This window comes from Apis mellifera, linkage group LG4 (genome assembly GCF_003254395.2).
Source record: "Apis mellifera strain DH4 linkage group LG4, Amel_HAv3.1, whole genome shotgun sequence".
Classification (NCBI taxonomy): Eukaryota; Metazoa; Arthropoda; class Insecta; order Hymenoptera; family Apidae; genus Apis; species Apis mellifera.
The window spans coordinates 8019263-8041678 of NC_037641.1; the positions used below are offsets into that span (position 1 = coordinate 8019263).

At 21.5% G+C, this 22416-nt stretch overlaps 2 protein-coding genes across 10 annotated transcripts; one reads left to right on the plus strand and one right to left on the minus strand.

The window, feature by feature from the left end:
- Positions 1 to 222: 222 nt before the first annotated feature.
- Positions 223 to 22366, minus strand: LOC551012 (cation-independent mannose-6-phosphate receptor). Of its 2 annotated transcripts, XM_006562666.3 has the most exons (16): positions 22149 to 22366; positions 21547 to 21769; positions 21305 to 21456; positions 20860 to 21125; positions 20594 to 20744; positions 20372 to 20523; positions 20167 to 20279; positions 19833 to 20086; positions 19502 to 19705; positions 19135 to 19278; positions 18867 to 19040; positions 18460 to 18637; positions 18315 to 18385; positions 1276 to 1399; positions 862 to 1010; positions 223 to 377 (listed from the first exon to the last, which is right to left on the minus strand). In XM_006562666.3, the coding sequence occupies exons 1-16, from the start codon at positions 22206 to 22208 to the stop codon at positions 288 to 290; spliced, it is 2505 nt and encodes an 834-aa protein (XP_006562729.1). In that variant the 5' UTR covers positions 22209 to 22366; the 3' UTR covers positions 223 to 287. The 2 variants fall into 2 exon arrangements, with proteins under 2 accessions (XP_006562729.1, XP_006562730.1); XM_006562667.3 differs by lacking the exon at positions 21547 to 21769 and having other exon boundaries at positions 22149 to 22365.
- Positions 4944 to 16640, plus strand: LOC412703 (protein toll). Of its 8 annotated transcripts, none has more exons than XM_016911912.2 (8): positions 4944 to 5271; positions 10589 to 10673; positions 10766 to 10882; positions 11847 to 12065; positions 12725 to 13713; positions 14142 to 14460; positions 14640 to 15233; positions 15420 to 16640. In XM_016911912.2, exons 4-8 carry the CDS (start codon positions 11877 to 11879, stop codon positions 16533 to 16535), a joined length of 3207 nt encoding a protein of 1068 aa, XP_016767401.1. In that variant the 5' UTR covers positions 4944 to 5271; positions 10589 to 10673; positions 10766 to 10882; positions 11847 to 11876; the 3' UTR covers positions 16536 to 16640. The 8 variants fall into 8 exon arrangements, with proteins under 8 accessions (XP_016767401.1, XP_016767399.1, XP_016767400.1 ...); XM_016911911.2 differs by lacking the exon at positions 4944 to 5271 and adding an exon at positions 10095 to 10413; XM_006562720.3 differs by lacking the exon at positions 4944 to 5271 and having other exon boundaries at positions 10095 to 10673.
- Positions 22367 to 22416: the final 50 nt, after the last annotated feature.

Here is a 22416-nt window from a genome sequence, read left to right on the forward strand (position 1 = left end):
CGAAACCTTCAAAATCGTTATATATTATTTTTAAGAATGTAAAATTACTATAAATAGAAAATAACATAGCCTCATATAATAAAATTGATATGAAGTTTGATTTAATTGCATAATCATTAATCGCATAAAGCACAAAAAAGTTATCATTCTTTATTAAAATGATATCTCCACGAATAAAGCAGAAAAATATATTTGCAAAATTTTCAATATTTGACAAACAAATAAAAATGTTATTCGTATATTTTGAACTTAGATAAAATAGATATATAAAAGACAACAACAAATGACTATGCATTCAAAAGATCATCATCGCTATCAGTTTGACATTGCGTGGCATCAACATCGAGCAGAAGACGAGCTTCTTCCGTAGTATCAACCTAAAATATACAATAATTATTAATTTTAATTTTATAATTAAAATTTTTTAACGATAATAATAATTGATAACATTTGAATAATAATGATTGAGTAGATTTTATAAATAAAAATTACTCTAAATAACATACTCTAAATAACAAATCTTTTTCAAGCAATATATAATATATGTACTTTAATAATATAATAATATTCGTATATTCGAACATTTAAGTTATTTAAACAATTTTTCTTATACATTTTTCTTATATTTCCTTTTCCTTTCCTAACTATTAATTATATAAATTAGAGGTGTATCGAATACATGAATATGAAAAGGAAAAATTAGAAATACTAAGAAATATATCAAGGATATACGCATGTAATAAATTTCTTAAGAAAATAAATTATTAAGAAACAATTAAATTTCTGAACAAGATACGGATATACAATGTATATGTGTTCAAACGAAATGGGGAAAAAATATAATTTCTGTATAAAACATACTCTGCAATATTGGACACGACTATTGCCTCTTCTTGAAGAAAATGGATTGATACATGAGCGCAAACACGCTCTTTTATCTGGATTTCGAAAATAAAATAGTGCTATTATTAAAGCAATAACACTCAACACAATGACTGCCACGATACCAGCTAAAACAGATGAATAATATTTAATAATATTTTTATTATTATTATCATATTATTATCACATTTATGTTTTATAATTCAAGGAATGCGTGCCAAGCGTTAAAAATAAAATGTTACTAAATTTAATTTTATCTACTTCTTTTTTTCTCTATGATTCTGTTATTTTATCAATCTCCTTATATGAATTAATTTTATTAATTCCATTAAATGTATGTATAAAAATTATTTTTATATTATTAAAAAATGATTATTTCCTATTTGTACTCACTATGACTAGGAGAAAAGTTTTGAACATCATGTGCATTTGAAGGAATTGTGGGTTGCTGAGAGCTCGATTGACAGGAACATGTAACATTTGTATACCATTCAAATTTTGCACTGCATTCCGATTCCTGTATTAAAAAGAAAAATTCATCAATAAAATAAAATATGTATATATATTAAAGATTCTTATTTCACGTGAATCTAGTTTAATTTCTAGCTTTAAGATGTAAATTTAAAACTATACAATTTTGCAATAAACAAATAATTAATTAATTTTTAATACTAAGAAATATATCAAGGATATAGGCATATAATAAATTTCTTAAGAAAATAAATTATTAAGAAACAATTAAATTTCTGAACAAGATACGGATATATAATGTATATATATGTTCAAACGAAATGGGGAAAAAATATAATTTCTATATAAAATATACTTTGCAATATTGGACACGATTATATATAGTTTATAAAGTAGTAGGAAGTAGTAGTAGTAGGTATTAAGAACCGTACAATCAAAAATAATAATATCTCTTCTCTATCCTTATGCAATGTTTGTCTGTATGAAATAAAAACATCAAATACCTCCTTATACATTCTATTATGCTAATAGCAAATCGGAACTTCCAACATCCAAATACAAAATGGAACTAATTAAAATTTTTCAATTTATTTTATCAACAAAGTTTGTAAATTTGTAAATTTAAGAAAAGAATGTAAATTATTATGAGTCAAATAAGTTTAAGAAAATATATAAACAGAAATAATAAAAAAACGGATTAATTTTTATGTGTTTTTATATGACACATAAATATTTTATGTATATTTTTGTTTTATCGTGTAATGTTTCAAATATCGTAATTAAATTTTAAAAGAATAAAATAAGTTTGGTTTCTATAAATATGATAATATAACAAGTAAATACATAAAAAATATATAAAAGTAAAAATGGTTAAAAACTACAGTAACTATATGCCTTTGTCTAACTGAATATGATTTTACATTCTTTACATTTTACATACAGATTAAAAAAGATTAGTACAGTAGTTTATACCTAGAGTATATAGAGGGAAATTCCCAAATTTTATTACCGAAGTCTCTCCCCTAATGAGAAAAGTAATTAAGACGAAATCAGTACAATACATACTTCAAAAATTTCAAATATAATAAGAAAATATATTCGAGAACTTTAAATAAAAGAAATTATTTTTTAAACCTTTTTTTTTATTAACATATATAATTTTTTTATGCATTCAAAAGATCGTCGCTTTCCCGAAATATTGAAATATTGAAAATGAATAATTACAATTTTAAATAAAAATTATTATTAATATTAACTCAATTTTTAAAGTTATGAAAAAAATAAATCTATAAAATAAATTCCAAAAATTCTCATTATATATTCAAAAAAATATTAATATTATTCTTCTCTTTTCTTTACATAAAATATTACAATAGCACAATGAACATGTTAAAAATAATATATATAATAATATATATAATAAAAAAATAATATAAAATTATATAATTCTATATATATATAAAATTATATATATTATAAAATTAATAAGAAAAAAATTATTGCATTAATAACATATAGCATAGTAAAAGATGATCAAATTTTTTTTGTTACTAATAGAGAAAAGTCATTCAAATGCCTGCATTTCGAGGCACGTGGTAAGGACCGACTAAAGGGCGGAAACGGAAATAGTAATACAGCACCGTAATGCACATCTGCTTACCCTTATGAAATCATCTTGAGATTTTTCAAGGAACATGCTATTCTAAATAGGAAATACTTTTCACAGTGAAGAGAGCTACCATGGAAAAAACTGATTGCTTTCGGAAGTGTATTATTCTAGAACCTAGGCCATGTGGTGACCAGAAATATCGTGTCACATCTGGACACTTGAATGCTCGTGTCTTGTACTTTCGAATTTATTGTTATACCCGAAGAGAAAAGGGTGAAATACCTTTCTTCAGGTAATTCCATTTTTATTATGGTTTATCTGAGATTTCACATGCATTATATATTGTAATATTTTATAGGATAAACCTGAATAGAGAAATTTTCTTATGATCTTATTATTTATCTTCATAAATAAAAATCTTGTTTTTATTTTTCAGATTTTCTTTTTCTATTTTATTTTAATAATTTTAAACAATAAATTAATCATTTGCTTCTATAAAATAATTAGCAAATTTCTATAAAGTAATATAAACAATTATTATTTTATTTAAAATTGCATTGTAAAATTTTAAAAATTATAAAAATTATAGTAAATTAGATTAAAGATTAATTGAAGATCGTATAAAACAAGTTCTTTTACTAGATATAATCACATACACGTGTCAATAAAATGGTCTAATAGAGTTTCATATTTAACAATGAGAAAGATATCATACTCTCTTGACTTATTACTATCTTCATCTTTTATAAATTCATCGTGTCATGTCGCTTTAGTGAGTTGTGTGCAAAAAATTATCGAGAAATAAATAGATACGTGTGTAAGTATCAAATTTTTCAAGAAATTGCGCACAATTTTGACATACTTTAATGATAATCTTCATAAAATAGTAAACATGAAATAATAATTAAAATATAATTAAATCATTTGATATTTTATGATTTTAAGATTATAGAAAAAAAAAAGATCATAGAAAAAACAATAAATAATATACGATATTAAATTACTTTTATAATAATCAAGATTGAAGATTCTTAAGTATCTTGTAAGACTTTCTTTGATAAACATTTATGGAATGAAAAATACCAGACGGAACACGTGTTCAGTAAAATATCTAAAAGCCTTTTGGAAAGAATTAGGCTTCTGGTTCTGGTAGAGAAGATGTTCTTCTACAGTGCCTCTTTAGGATCTATTTTATATTTATTTACTAGATCGATGAAACCAGAAACGTAAAATTCAAAAGATTATTCTGCACAAGAAAATTTTTCAACTAAAATTACACCTAAAAATATATATTTTAAGATTGAAAAAATGTAAATACCGTGTAAAATAAAATTTCATATTTTAATGTTTAAATAAGCATATTTGACATAACCTTTTGGTAATTCCACATTTTATCAAAATATTATAAATATATTTCGTCAGATTTGACAAATAGTGATTACATATTCTTTGAATTAAGAAAAAAACGTATAGAAAAAAATACGTATCTAATTTATGTATTTTCCACTGAGTAGCAATATAATAAAAAAAATAATAGATATACACTTTCTTTTCCTGATGAGACATATTATTTATTAAGACATGTTAACTGAAATATATAAAATCTAAAATTTCAATAAAAATAAAAAATGTTATTTATTTTTCAGAAAATAATTAGAAAATTAGAAATAATTATTCCACTATCTTCGAATTCAATACCGTAAGTAAAGGAGACATTTTTTTATAACCTTAATAACACAATTTAAAATTGTAAATATTTATAATATGTATAAATCTATAACAGTTATTCTTTGTATATAGTATGGCATATTAAATATGAATTATCTTTTATTTCCTCTTCGATAAATTTATGATAATAATTTTCGTCAGGATTTTATATTTTTAATGAAAATTTTGTAAAAGGACTTTTCCCCACCATATTAGCGGTAAACTAGTATTTATCTAACCGTTTACCCTACCACCATCAGTTTTCTTATTGGATCGTGGTCGTGGCAGATCACGTGGTTTTGTTTCGTCATTCCGTTCAGACTCACGGTAGCATGCAAGTATACAAGGAATCGACAGTTTTTGTTGAACCGTTTCAGTGAACGTTGCATCTATGAATTTTTATCAATTTTAAAATAATTAGAAATTTTTCTTTGCAATTTACAATAATGTTTCGATTATTACAATCGAATCAAACAAAATTTATTATCGAATGATCGTGATTGTGAAATACGCAGTGTGTTCACGTGATTGAATAATTCTGGCAAAAAAAACAAATAGTGACAACGAATGATTGCAACGAATAATCCTTCCTATTGAATCTGGTAAAAAATTTTTTAACAATTTTTTAATAATAAATCTATAATCTTAAATAATACTATGTACGCGATACAATACAACTCGTGTTATCAAAATCGATTTGCATGTATCGATCTGTTGTTAGTGAGCAAATTCATTATAGTGAACAAATTCATTATATTCGAATTTTAAATACGAATAAAGAATAAAAATAATTATTCCCGTGAAAATGAATAGAAATATGTGAATAATTATAAATTATTTTTTACTATTTTACTTATATATATAATATATATAAAACATAAAACATTTGATTGCAATAAATATAAATTATTCATTGTCTTTTTTATTATTTTTGTGATTATAAAATAATAGAAATAGAATAATAGAAACGATATTTGATTATAAATTTATATTTTTAATCCATAGCGTGACGCGATTTAGAAGTTTATTTCCTATAAATGGTTTTCCAGGAAATAATTAATTTTTGTTTTGTAATACTATACTTTTTCCTTTTCATGTCGATCGATCGATAAAAATTTTTAATCTTTTAGAATATTATATATTATTTCTAAAGAAAATAATGATAAATTAATAAATTTTTAGTTTAAACTACTATCAAGTACAAAATTTATTTTTTATTGATATCATTTTTCTTATTATTGAAAAGTATTTATTCATATAATTATATAATTAAAATTTATGTAATACATAAAAAATATTTTTTTAATGATAGTGCACTTTATAATTTACTTTTCAACAATTAGATATAACATATTTATTTTTTATTATTTCTTATTTTAGCTAATTAACTATAATTTTTTCAAAGAATGATTTTTTTATATTGAACAAGATATAATTACGATTGTGATTTAACTATGTATAAAACACGTATAAAAATAAGATACATATAAAAATAAGTGAATAAATTTGAAATTATGCTAAAAGTATACAATATATACGTAACTGATTCTTATATTAATGTATATTCAAAGTCAATATTTACATTTTTTGCGAAGATGTAGTAATCAATTTGAAATTTATATTTATCATATTTATTAGAATATTTTTTATTTATAATTTTTTTATATACAAATTGATAAATTTATAATTAAGAATTTAATTAATTAAATTAATTAATAATTTGACTATGAACTTTTGCAATTGATTACTTATTAAATAAAAATTAAATAAAAATTAAAATATTTCAGAAAAACAAATTTTATAAGAAATGACAAAAATAAAAAAAAAATGAATAAATATCATTTTTAAAATATTATTTCATTATTTAAATATATACAAATTGAATAAGATTATCATTATCAAATAAATTATATTAGCTCAAAAAAGAAAATCTTAAATCTTATTATTAAATTATCATCTGTAAATTGTTATAATGACCCTTGTAATTAATAAATCATCACTGAATTAATAAAATATTTTGTTTTGAATTGTATCATTTAAAGAGATTGCGACAATGTTTCATTTCATTTCTTTTTTTTTTTTAAATAACTTATTTGCATTTATGAACTTTAGTAAAAAGATAAGATACATTATCTTAAAAAAAATTAATCTTATTGCATACATTTTCAATATACAAAAACAAAGTGTAACTGCCATAACAAATTATTATAAATTATTATGCCATTAATTTAAAAAATTAAGAGTGATTGTAGAAAAATAGATAATTTGTTTAGTTAAAAAAATAATACTTATATATATATATATATATATATCACATTTTAATATTTGTTATTATAATATATTATTTTCATATTTAAAATGATTTAAATTTTATGTTTAAAAGTTTTTTTATTCATAATTTCAATATTTTTTTTATATTCTTTAATTAAATGTATCCAATGAATATTTAATATTTAATAAATAGCAATAAATCTTAATTCTTTAGAAAAAATTTATAATCATTTACATCATATATGATAATATTTTTTGCAACTAAGATATTAAAAGAAATTCAAAAATTATTAGATCAATGGAGCATGCATCATAATCAGTACTTATATAATAATGAATATTATTTTTAATTAAAATATCTTATTAATAAATAACATCATTTTTCTAAATAAATTCAATTTCTATGTTAAATACATGTAACATGTTAATATTTAAAGATTAAAAAATTGATATTTAGATGATCATTTTTTATTCTTTTATTTAATATTAATAAAATATTATTTTTTCTTTCAGTATATAAGTAAACATAGCAAACTTCTACGAATTTCACATAGTAAGAAATAAAAGAGAATGTAAATTGTCCTTGATATATAGTTAAATCAACATGTGCCTCTACCACCTGTGTATGTCACAAACGTGCAATAAGATTGACGATTCTCTATTTAATAGATTTGAATGATTAGTTTTGATTAGTTTTGATTCCTTCCTTGAAAATTATCGAAGTTATTAATTCAAAGATTCATGGATTACGACTATAATTCAAAATCGACTGGAAAAAAAATTTTATTTATCCATATTAGATATTTTATTTCTCAAGATTTTTCATAAGTATTTGATTTTTTAAATTTTTCAACAGAAAATATTATATTAGAAATAGTTTCTTTTCCAAAATTATATTATTATATCATTAACAAATCGTTATTAAATATAATATTATCAAATATAAGATTAAAATATTAACATATTTGGAAAAAAAATTAATTTCCTAAAATAATAAAACGACACGGAATTTATGAGTTAATATCTTCGTTATTAGAGATATGAATGAGTTCAAACACCGTATAGTTATCCTACTTATAATCTATAATCGCATTATGTAACATATCAATAAGTCAAAAACTTGATTTCAAATCTTTCGATGGTCATGGTTATGTAAATATATTTTTTATAGTGCTGCGTACTCATAACTTGCGTAAAATAATAAAATATTTAATTTATAATATTACGTATCAGATATCTTTGAATTTGATACGATTTTTAATAATAAAAACATCGATCGAATATCGAAATGAAGAGAAATAGAAATCTTTTCGCAGTTTTCCATAATATTTCTTGCCATGTTCAAACTTAATGAATACTAAATATAATACTGTATACTAATATAAGTATACAGTATTAAGTTTCAAAAATATTTTATCAGATACATAATACTTAAAACTTAAATTTCGGAAAACTATGCCATTAAAAAAATCTAAAAATCACATGTATCGATATTTACATTTAAATAGCCATTAACAAATTTTATTTATCGTTTCAAAATGTATTAATGTACTGACTAGTCTTATGTTCCTAAAAATATCCTAATTATCTATTTAAAATTTTTAATAGTAATAATTTTCTAAATAAGTCAAACTTTCATTAAAATTAAAAACAATCTATATTATTTATTATCTTGAATCTTGTGTAAATGTTGTTATATTAATTTCTTAAAAAAAAAAGAAATAACATATCATTCGTTTCCAAGTATTCTACGTCATTACTTTTGTTATATTCTCTTTTCTTGAAGATGATAGTAGCAGAGTTGCGCAGATTTTTAGCTCTAAATTAAAATGATCAGAATATTTATCAAGTTATATTTATCATAAGTAAATATTTATCATTTTTATATTTTTTAATATTAATAAAATATTATTAATTATATAATTATAGTAACATTTAATATTTTTCAAGTAAGAAAAAATTGATCATTATAATTTTTTAATGACTGAAAAGATTTCTTATTTACTTTTCTTAAATATACATATAATATGTATATATAAATTTATCAAAAAAATATAGAAAAATCATTAAATTAATACGAATCATCTTTATATCGATCTGCAATTGTTTTTTTTATCTATAGTTGTATCGAAAGATTCTAAATTAGAATTAGATTTTAAAAAGAAATAGATCTATTAGATTCATGTAATATTTGATTTTTATCACTACGTAACAATGTTTTAATCCGATCAAATGGGAAGAATATATGCAATGGAAAGCATGATATTCGAGCAAAATGAATTTCATAAATATAAGAACTCTTATAATATATCAATGAAATAAATGCAGCATGCGATATCATAACAAGAAGAAGATATAGATAATAAATAAAATAAATAATAAATAAAAAATTACATTGATTTTAACATAACATAAAATTATTTAAATTCTATATGAAAATTTTATTTTTTGTTATCAAAATGTTTCTTAATTATTTAAAAAGTAATTTTAAAATATTAAAATAATCATTGATTTTAAATTTAATTATTATTAATCAGGAAAGACAACCGTACATTTGATTTAGATAATATTTTTCAAATATAGAAAGTTTCGAATAATAAACTCTAAAAGAGATAGTTTTTAGATTAAAATTCTCGAGGAAATATAAACTAAACAAATGTTTTATTGTTGTATGAAAATCAATTATCAAAATAAGTTTTTGATATAATTGTCTGGCAATGTCAGACAATTACAGAAAATGATAAAACATTAAATCATCAATTCTTTTATCTATTATCAGTAGGAAATAGAAATTTGATATCTAAAGAAATACTGATACGGATATACATACATTAATTTTTATACTTTATTACTATTGTCAAATACGTTAAAAGTAGAAAAAAAATTATTTATCTTTTTCATTATATTCAATAAAATAAATAATTTTTTCATAGGCTGAATAAATTGAAATGAAATATTTTAATTAAAATTGAAGATTCTCAATATAATAGATACAAATTTTCACATTTTTTAAACAGGTCTTCGTATACTTTCTACTTTAATTACACGTAACTATTTACTCATCAATTGTTAGCATGTATTTATAGTTATGTAAATATTTCGTTTTATTATAACTGTGCATCGAAAATTCAATAAAAAAAAAAAATAAAACAAATATTCATTGTTACACACAATATCGCGAATATATATATATTTTTTTAACCTACAATACAGTTTCGAAGCTAGAATTATCGAAATAATTATTTTCTTCTTATCACGTTCGACCTTGGCAAATGCTCGTTCACATGCATGCCCGTATGCATTACGCATCTTACAATGACTCGTGAAACGAGGCGTGTCTCGTTTTAAGCAAGTGCATGTATGTAACTACTCGGGTCGTTAGCCCGGATACATGTTGCGTGGAATACAGTTGCGAGGAATTTGATACGTGATGGGCATGATCTTTCGACCATTCCTTTCACCGAGATCATTAGGTGACAATTCTCCACTTGCCTTTGTTCACTTTGAAATAGTTAAATGAAACAAGAGAGATAATAATAAATTTTAGAACTTAATCGGTTGTAACAATATGTTCGCTGAATTCATTTAATTTTGATTGAACTATTGTCTGATTTATCATCAAAGTTTAATCGAGATGATCTATTACAGCAAGGGACGAAGGCATTTTAATGTTGCGAAGACTAATTGAAAATTGGATGAATTACATTAAACTTCGACATTTATTACGTTATATGTATGTAATATGTATAAAACTTAATAAAAAAAAAACTTTAAATAAATATTTTTAATGCGAATATTCGAAATATAAAAATGAATATTTTTTAGAAAGAAGAAAATTCGAAACAATATAAGTCTAATTATTTGTCATAAATTATCGATGTAAGATAGTAATCATGACATGGAAGATCTAACGAAAGAACAAGATTTGTCTAAGGAGGAATCGTAAATATAATAAAAATAACAATTTTTTTATAAATTCGAAAAGATAATTGAATTATATATAATAAATAAATCATTGATTTTTATAAAAATTACATTTTAGAATGATTCATATAATTGAGATAACACAGTTACAAAAAAATATATTTTAAAAATAGATTATCTCTTCTGAAATCAAAAAATAAAAATAAATAAAGTATTTCTGTGTAGATTGTTTAACGATATTTTTGATATTTTATTTTTTTCCAAGAATAAGATATGCATTGAAAATAATTTTCCTGATTAAAATAAAAATATATAAAAATAAAATTTAATTAAGTAATAAATTAATTATCAATAAATATTTTGAATTATTTATTTGAGTTAAAATTTGAAAATACGTATTTTTAAATAACGGGCAATTTTGTAAAACTTATGAATTTGCTGCATTTTATAGCGATAAAAAAACAATAATAAAAAAATTGTTTGTAATTGTACAAAAAAATATAATATAAAAATACTCAAATATAGGAGTTTTTTTTTCTTTGTTATAAATAAAGATTAAATCATGTATGAAATATTTCCAACTAATTTTATAATATTTTTAATATCAAATGTTTGCTATACTAATATTAATAATCTTTTCCTGTGTTTGGTAAAGATAAAAAGTGTTAATCATACGAAGTATATAAGGTCATTTTTTTCATTGGATTATGTTATGTAATTCAATATTTTCTGCATTTTTTAAATTAAAAAATATTATTCATAATGATATTATTCACATAAAGATTCGTGTCAATTTATCTATTTGATTTTATTCCATGATATAACAATCAATACAACAATACAACTTTGTTATCACCGCACAAGGAAGTAACTGTGTTAATCTGATTTATTGCACCACTATTTCCGATTCGTCTTTTCTATATCTTTCTCAACCAATCTATGTAAAATAATTATAATAAAAATGGAATTTCTTTTTTCGCAGCGTACGTTATTCCGTGTCAAATTTTACAAAATGTTCGAATCCTCGTTTCGATGGATCATTTTTGGAATTGTTATCGCGACATGTTACGCGGAAATTCGATGTCCAACGGAGCAAAATTGCAACTGCTATCTAAGTCCCGAAGGAGTTTTTGAGATACAATGTCCAACGGATAGTTATTCGGCCTTCGTTGTGAAAGTTAAATTATACGAACGTATTGGGGTAAGCATGAGTGAATCATTAAGTTGTGAAGAAATAGAGAGATTTCAATAAAGAGATGAAAATAAATTTTGTATAAAAATACACGATTTTCGTGAACAATATATAAGATATGAAAATCGTTTATTACACTGATGTAAGATTTTTATTATATATTAATGATATTTTATTAAATGTTTCATTTAAAACAAGATAAATTAGCAATCATTAAAATTATTTTTGATTTGACATTTCTAAAATGGATTTTTGAAATCCAGAAAGATGTCTAAGAGTGCCTTAATGATGATTAAAAATTAATTGATTCTATGTACAAGTTATTTTTTTCAAACTATTCTATTCTATGAAAAAATGACCATGAAAAAACAAACATAGTATTCATATACATATGTAGATTTTAATATATTTATATCTATTATATATATTTCTGTATCTGTTAAAATTATCAATATCAAAAATGTTAATTAAAAAATATATATTCCTTATTTTAAAAATAAAAGCATTTGAATGTTAAATTAGATTGGAATCTTTGTATAATTACTTTACTTTTTAATTTTTCTCAACATAAGATTTGAAATTTTTACTTTCTATTAATTTAATAACAATTTACATGGAAAAAAATAATCGTGATTCATCGAGAAAATAAAATTTCTTTATTTTTCTAGATTGAATGTGTAAATTTTCCAAAATGGATTGACTTTCCAACGAATGTGTTACCACCTGAAAATGTAACTCTATTGTATTTCAAGATGTGCGAATTACCAGTAAACCAGAGTTTAAATGAGATTTCGAACAAACTCGGTGCTCAAAACATAGAGAAACTGATATTCCATTCATATGGCAAATTATCTGTTCTGAATAGGAAGCATCTACAAGGTTTTCCAAATTTAGAATATCTGAGCCTGACATGTAATAACTTGACCAATTTTAGCAATGATATTTTCGCGGATGTACCACGATTGAAGAATCTCAATTTACGCCAAAATAATATTTATTCATTATCTGAAATTTTCAATTACATACCCAATTTAGAAATACTTGAACTTGGTGATAATAAGCTGAAGGAAATAGACGTGAACACATTTAAACCGTTAAAAGCATTGAAAATGTTAAATATGTGGGGGAATAAGTTCACAGAGTTCAAATCGAATATATTCGACAATCTTGTGTCATTGAATTCCTTGGACGTGAGCAGCAATCATTTAAATACTTTGCCTAATGATATTTTCGCGAAATTGGTAAATTTGAAATTATTACATTTGGCCTGGAACAACTTTTCCTCGTTACCAGAAGGTCTACTGCAGCACAATGTTAAATTAAATAAAGTAAAATTATCTAATAATAGAATAAGCATGAAGACATTACCGAATGGATTGTTTGCGAATTTGAAGAATCTGAAAGAGATAGAGCTAAATAATAATGATTTGATAGAATTGCCTGATCTATTTCATGATTCCATATCGCTTGAAATCATCGATTTGTCTTTCAATAATCTTGAGTCTCTTCCTGAATATCTTTTTGCGAATTTGGTGAATTTAACAAAATTAATAATTAGTAACAACAAATTGACATCATTGCCTGATGGAATCTTCTCAAAATTGAAGAAATTGATTATATTAGATTTGTCTCACAATAATCTTACTTCAATATCTCGGTAAGTTTAATATTAGTAAATAAAGTAATAATGAATTATTGAAAAGTATTTTATGTAAAAAAATAAAAATAACAAAAGCAATAATCATTAAATTATATTCTTAAAATATTATTATTACAATTCAATAATTATAATTTTAATTTATGAAAAAATTTATACTTTAATGAATTTATTTATTTTGATAGTTTTACTCTTAATAAATTGTTTCTTAGATTATTTTATAATGGATAATTTTTAATTTTTCTTTTTTTAATTTTTGTCATAATGTTATGTAATATTTGTATCAATTTTATAATTATAACTTGATAAAAAAGATAATTTTTAAAAATTTTTTTATAAAATCGTTCTTTAAATTCATAAAAAAACATTTTAAAACTTTAGAACTAGACTTTTTATTATATAAGTTTTATTTATTTTTCATATTTTAGATATCTTTTTAGTGATTTAATATCACTTCAAAATTTAAATATGGAAAAGAATCAATTAAAGATTATAGAAGAAACAAGTTTCAATTTCTTAACCAAGCTACGCATTGCAAAATTTTCTAACAATCAACTTACATTCAATACTTCGATAAATAGCTATATTGATGAATATGGAATGAGATCACCTTTTCAAAGTTGTTCATCTCTAGAAGAATTGTATCTGGATAAAAATAATATTTCGGACATATTTGGTGATTGGCTTGTAACTCATGTAAAGCTGAAGAAATTAAATCTTCAATTTAATCAGATACAAGAAATATCAGTAAGAAAATAAAAATATTTTTTTTTTTTATTAAAGAAATAAAATAGTACATACAACTACATGTATATGATAAATTTTAATAAAATATTTTTTAAACTTTTATTTTCAAGATTTAATTAAAATTAATATCTAACAAAATTATTTTATTAATTAATGCTTTATATAAACATTCATTTCAGATCCGAGATTTACAATTTTTATCAAATTCAATTGAAGTGAATCTCACAAATAATAAAATAAAACATATAAACTTGAATGAAGCTAAAGAAATTGCAAGATTTCAACAAGATTCTCGGAATGTAATGATATATATTGAAAATAATCCTATCGAATGTGACTGTGATATATTTAATTTTCTTCTTTATTTGGAAGGAAAATTGGATCCTAACGTTTACAAATATTTTCACATCATGCCAGGATGCTTGACATGTCAAAATCCACAAAAGTTTAAAGGCAAAGAAATAGTAAAATTAGAATCAAAGAAATTTATCTGTCAAATATCTAATCCTTGTCCTAATGAGTGCACATGTTATTCACAACAAAGTAATAAAGAATTCACGGTAAATTGTTCGGAAAAAAATTTGACAAGTGTGCCACGAAATATCAAAACATTACTAAATTATAAACTTGTGATAGATCTTACGGATAATAAATTAAGTGAAATGCCATCTTTGACAGAAATTGGTTTAGATAACATACAGATATCCAAGTTACTATTATCAAATAATGATATTCATGAAGTATCAATGGATGGATTACAATCGAACATAGAGGTGGGTAAAATATAATTCTTTATCTTTAAGAATTTTCTTTCTCTTAGTTCTTTCATAATTTCTTATCATACCTTTTGTTTTCAACATATTCTATTTATCATTTATATTAAGATTATTTTGTATAATGTATAAAATTGGACATGTTCTAAACAAAATCTAAATATCAATTAATTTTATATTTTTCAGTTGGAGTTACACAACAATAATATCAGTAAATTAGAACCAAATGTTTTACAATTTCTAAACAATAGTTCGTCGTTAACGTTGCATGGAAATCCATGGATATGCGATTGTGATACAAGAGATTTACTTAGCTTTATACAAACGAAGATTTCAGACATTCGTAATTCTTCCCTAATTACTTGCAAAGATATGAATATTTCGATGATAAAAATGACAGAAGCAGATTTCTGTCCTACTTATACTACGTTAATTATATTATTAAGTTTGTCTTTAGCTGTCTCAGGCATGATAATTGGTCTGCTAGCAGCAATTTATTATAGATATCAACGAGAAATTAAAGTTTGGCTATATGCACATCAATTTTGCTTATGGTTAATAACAGAAGATGAATTAGATAAAGATAAATTGTATGATGCATTTATAAGTTATTCACATAAAGATGAAGATTTTGTTGTGAATGAGTTAGTTCCAAAGTTAGAAAATGGACCTAAACCGTTCAAATTGTGTCTGCATTTTCGTGATTGGTTAGCTGGAGAATGGATACCAACACAAATCGCGCGTTCTGTTGAAGAATCTAGGCGAACGATAGTAGTTTTATCACCCAATTTTTTGGAAAGTGTTTGGGGACGAATGGAATTTAGAGTGGCGCATTGTCAAGCACTCAGTGAACGCAGATCAAAAGTTATTTTAATTTTATATGATGAAATTGGCCCCATTAATAATTTAGATCCAGAACTCAAGGCATATATGAGCATGAATACATATGTAAAATGGGGTGATCCTTGGTTTTGGGACAAATTGCGATATGCGTTACCACATGCTGAATTTACAAAGAATGTTATAAGAAAAAAAATTTTTCAAAAACATCAACCATGTATACAAATTAAAGGCGAGAAGAAAGAGTTAATTTATCCAATTGATACTTCTGAAACACCCCCTGCAACAAGCACTCCACCGACAGATACTCTTAAAATATTTATATGTGATAAAAACGACAGTGATAATAAAGAAAATTCTCAAAATCTTCCTTCATCAGATTGCAACACCAAACTTATTCTTTCAAAGGAAGAATTAGTAAAACATAATTTGGTTAATAAAGTACAATGTACTACCGTATGACAAGATCATCATATATATATATAATATACAAAACATTTAAAGAATGTTTTGTTTAAACAAGTTTTGAAGTACTCATTTTACATTAAAAAATAAATTTATTTATAATTTTATTAGGATCATTCGAAATTAACACATTCATTATCAAAAATCAATTGTTACAATTCATTCACTTTACAATTTATATAGTAAAATAATAGAAAAAATTAATATCATATGCACCTATAATTAAGATATTCAAAGTAAATATTTTTATTTATATGATCAAAGAATAGAAAACTATTACTTTTACACAGAGTCTCATGGCGAATATTTATTATATTATTGATGGTGATAATGAATATATTAATAATTTTTTTAAAGTAAATATTTATACTAGTAACATAATAACATGCATAAACATATTTATAAGTCATTTTGGATATATTAAAATAATTATAAAAAATATTTTAGATGATTAAATTGCAAGTTAATTAATTTGTTTAAATAACATTTGAATGAATATTGATAATAATTTGAAATTATCTAATATATATGATAATAATTAAATATCATTTAATTATTTCATTTACAGACTTATAAATTTGTTTTGTGAATTTCTAAATATCAACATAAGTAGATGTTAAAGATTAAATATTAAAAATTACATTTACTGACTGAACAAACTTATTTTAAAAGATAATTTTAAAAGATAGAGATTATTGTAAATAAGTATTTTTATAAGAATTTTTACATTTTGGATAGATTTTACTTCTAATGTGTTCTCATTATTATTATTGAAGTAAATAATTATCATATAAACAGAAAATTAATATTCATTAGATATTTTTAAAATTATTTTTAAGATAAAATTTTTTTATGTATACCATAAATTACAATTTGTATTTTATACATACATATTCATTAGTTATGCATAAAAATTATAATATTAATTTTCATTTAATATTTATAAGTAATCATTGTATTTAGTATTTAGAAGATCCAAAATCATGTTGCATAAACAGCATAAAAGATTTAATTTATACATATATAAAATCAAACTTAATAGAAATATAAATCAATTTTTGTTACCATTTATATTAATTTTCTATAGAAATTTAGAATGACATAAATATATATATATCTATATATTATATTTTAAATATTCATTATTCATTATTGCTATTTTGTTTGCTCAATTTTATGAGCACAATAATTTTTTGGTTATCAAGAAATCATAAATAAATTGTTCATATTTCAATAAAGAACTATAATATTAATACTAATTGAAATTTTTGAAAATAAAAATAAATAATGAATCTCGTTACAAATTGTTAATTTATTAATGACTTTAATGAATTTTTATTATATAATATTAATATAATTATTACTAAATGAGTACCTGAAATAAATATTAATATAATTTTTCACAAATATATTTAAAAATGCTATAATTTAAATATATTTAAAAATGGTATATTATTTTTAATTATTAATTGTATTATATTTTTAGTTATATTCAAATAATTTTTTATATAAAACTACATATATAATTAAAATTACCTTTTCCTTTTCACATATTTAATCTTTCCTTTTTTTTCTCATGCAAAATTAAAAAAAATTTAAGAATACAAAGAACATATAGATTTAAGAAATTTTAATTATATGAATATTAGATTATTTTTTTTTATTCATTATATAAAATTAATAACATTTCTTTTTATGATGTATATATTCAATAACAATAAATAATAATAAATGAATGAAACTATTGATTTTATTGAAATAAAAATTATTACTTACCCATAATAATTTTGGTGTGCCAATTCCTATAGATTTGTTACATATAAACCATACTTCAGATGTATAAAAACCTGATTAAAAATAAATGAAGATAATATAATTACATGAATCTGATTCATAATTTATTTAATAAAAATATACTTACCATTTACACATTTACTACCATTAGAGTACTGAAGTTTTATAACATTTCTGCCATAATCAAAAATTACATTTGCTAGTGATCCATATTCATTATTTCCTTGACATACAGCAGAATTATCACAGACTTTTTCCTCGCCGCATATATTTATACTATATTCTTTTCCTTGTTTATTCTTTACCTATAAATTTATATCCAAAGCAATTTTAAAAAATTATATGTATATTACATTATTATTTCATATTTGATATTATATTATTATTTAAATTAATATTATTATAATTTAATTTATAATATTAATGATTATTTATAATTTAAATGATTTATTTATTATTATAGTTTTATTTTTAAAGTATTAAAAATGTTTAAATTAATTTATGAAAAAATTAGAAATTTTTTAATAAACTTACATAATATACTTTTTCATTTTTATGTAATAAAGATAAGTTGCATTCATGTGAAAATAATTGATCTTTTACGATACAAGGAGAGATCCAATTTCCCATTGCAGCTCCACATGTTATACTTGTTTTCCATTCAAAAATGTAAGTACAATCTTCATATTTCTTAAATTCTGGAAGTCCCTAAAAACCAGTTTCAAAATAATTACACAATTACAATATTTTTCCTTAAAATCATCAATATTTTTTTATAATCTAATAAATATTAATTGATTACCTTATCATTATTATAACATGGAAATGTAAAATTTGAAGAAATTAATTTTTTTGAATTTTCAGGACATATTGATCCATCAACATAATGTAATACAGTTTCATGATTTTTATTTAACATAGGGCTTTCTTTTGACAATCCTAAACTCTACCAACAAATACAAATATTTTTTTCTATAATTATTTCATTTCATCAAAAACAAATTAATTTAAATAAATATTACATATATTATCTATCACTGCAAAATATTATTATAATTATAAATATATTTATATATAATTATATTTAGAAAAATTTAAATATTGATAATAATTTTGTTAAATTAAAAAAAAAATAAAATTAATTTAAATATATATATATATTTACTTACAGTTTCATTTATATATTCATTATTCGAATTTAATGAAGTTTTGCAAATTGCACTGCCATGTATACATGTTAATCCAGATACAGGAACTAATGGTCTACATATATTTATATGAAATTCAGTTTTATTTACTTTTATAATATAATTATCAGTAGACTTTATCAATGAACTTAAATTTATTTCATTGTCATCTGTAGCACATTTTATCTGAACAATGTAAATTATATATATAATATATATAACAGTAACAAATATAATAAATAAATTAATAATATTCAAAATACTCATAATAACTATAAAAAAAAATATATAAATATAAAAATAATATTCTAACCCTTTGCTCACAAACTAAATTAGTATTCCAATGTATAATTAATTGGCAAGTATTTTGTTCCATAATAAGTGGTTCATTTGGAGATCCTTCTGGCCCACAAAAAAATGCAATAATTGTATAACGTCGTCGTCCATTTTCACATAAATCTCCATCTGTATAATTTAAATATGGTCCACCTTCTTCCCATATTAAATTTGTATTAGCTTTCCCCATAGATATTCCCATAGATTTATTATTATTAGAAAGACAAATTCCTAAATATATAATATATAAAATAAAAGATATATTTATAGTACAATTATACTGAAGAAATTAATTAAAATAATTAAATAACCTGTTCCTGTTACACATGAATTATCTACAAGTGATTCACATATTTTAAATTTATATTGTATGTCATTCTTTGTTATTGTAAAATTTTTACTCATTAAAGATCGTAAATCATATCTGAAATAAAATATTTACTAGAATTAATAAAACTTTATTCTCAGAATATTATCTTTAATAATACATAATTGAAATATTTTCTCAAATCATACGTAAAATTTGTAAGAGGATTATTCACTGTACATTTCCCAGCAGTAGCTATACTACTATTGCGTAGAAATTCTATACTGCAAGCTGCTCTAGTTTTCCATATTATTTGATAATGACATTCTTCACTGCCTCCAATATATTCTGGAAATGTATCCTAATCGACATCAAATAACAATTTATAAAAAAATAAGTATTAAATAAAAATAAATATGCATAATGATTACCATAGCTTCAAAATCACATATAAAAGAAATAGTAGTTTTAATATGTGGCATTGTAATATTTTTCACTTTACACAAATCCCCATCTTGATATTCAAGCATAAGTTTTCCATCTGTTATGGTTGGAGATTGAACATCACCTAAGTTCACATATCTATAATAAAATAATATTATTATTATTAATAATATCTACATGTTTATCAATTTTTCATTTCAATCATGCTAATTATTACAAATATAATTTTTATTTAAAATAAAATAATTTATACCCAATTTGTGATGAATTTTGTAAACAGGCTCCTGAAGTTGATTGGCATAAAGCATTATATTCAAATATTACAGAATGACAAACATTTAATATAATCTTTGAAGATGTTTTATTATCCATTAAAATAATATAATTTTGTGAATAAGTTGTTAAAGGTGATAGATCATAGTGTAAACCATTATTTATTACTGTACAATTTTTTTTAATTCGAGGTCCACAAGCAAGATGAGTTTTCCATATCATGAATATATTACATGTTTTTAATGTCTAAAATATTGATAATAAAATAAAATTAAAAATTCATTTTATTTTAAAAAATACATTGTATTATTTAAATTTTATTTATTTTATAATATATTAATATAATAAAAATTATAATAACAAATAATAATAAAATAAAAAAATCATTAAAAGTTAAGCAAAAATCTTAATGCATATATACATACATTAGGAAATATTTCAGGATAAGAATTTTCAGCTTTATAATCACATTTCATAATAATATTTACAATATATTTTACTTTAGATGTACAATCATCACCTGTGAATATAAATGATATTCTCCCCTGAGTTATATTTACTGTTGGAGGCATTTTTCCTAAAGTAATAAAACAAAATTATTTTTGAAAGATAAAACTAATGTAATTTTAATATATTAGATATACATATATATATATAAAATTAGAACCTATTCCTTTTTCTTCTTTGTTTTTTAATAAACAAACTCCATATCCATCTTTTCCATTGCATTTTTCTTTTAATGGAGAGCATAGTTGTAATCGAATAGTTATATTGAAGAAATTTAAAACAACATCTTTTGTAGAATTTATAAGGTTTGTAAAGTTATAAGAAAAAAGACTCAAAACAGGTTCATGAATTATGCAAAAACTATCATTCACTGCTGATGTATTCTGTATAAAATATATATATATATGATAATAATTTAAATATATAAATGATTAACATAAAAAAAATTAAATAAAGAAATTAAAATTTCTATATTTAACTTTTACATTTAAATTTATGTTTGATTTTTTTTAAGAAATACATAATTATATTATAAGAAATTTTAAGAAACTTTATAATTTTATATATAGACATAAATATATGTATTATTATTATTACTGTTTTTATAATATAATATAAAAATTATTTAATTATATCATAACAAGTAAATATTGAATTGATTACAAATAAATATATAATTCATTAGATTTAAAATATTTTTTACATTATAAATAAAATCATGGAAAAATAAATTATAATAAAAATAAATTTAATAATACTTACAGCAAAAACAGTAACAATTGCAAAATAGTAAAAAAACAATAAAATATTTAACTTGTACATTTCTTTTCTTTATTTAACTGTGAATTAATTACATTGTAAATATTTAGCGTATTAACATACATAACAATATTTTTCACTATTAAACTTTTCTTGAAAACTAAATGATTATCACTCAAAGATAAATACAAACGAATTATCCAAATTGCTTTATCTGAATAAAGCAGATATAGATCCACGGTTACCACGAAACTATACTAAATTACTATAT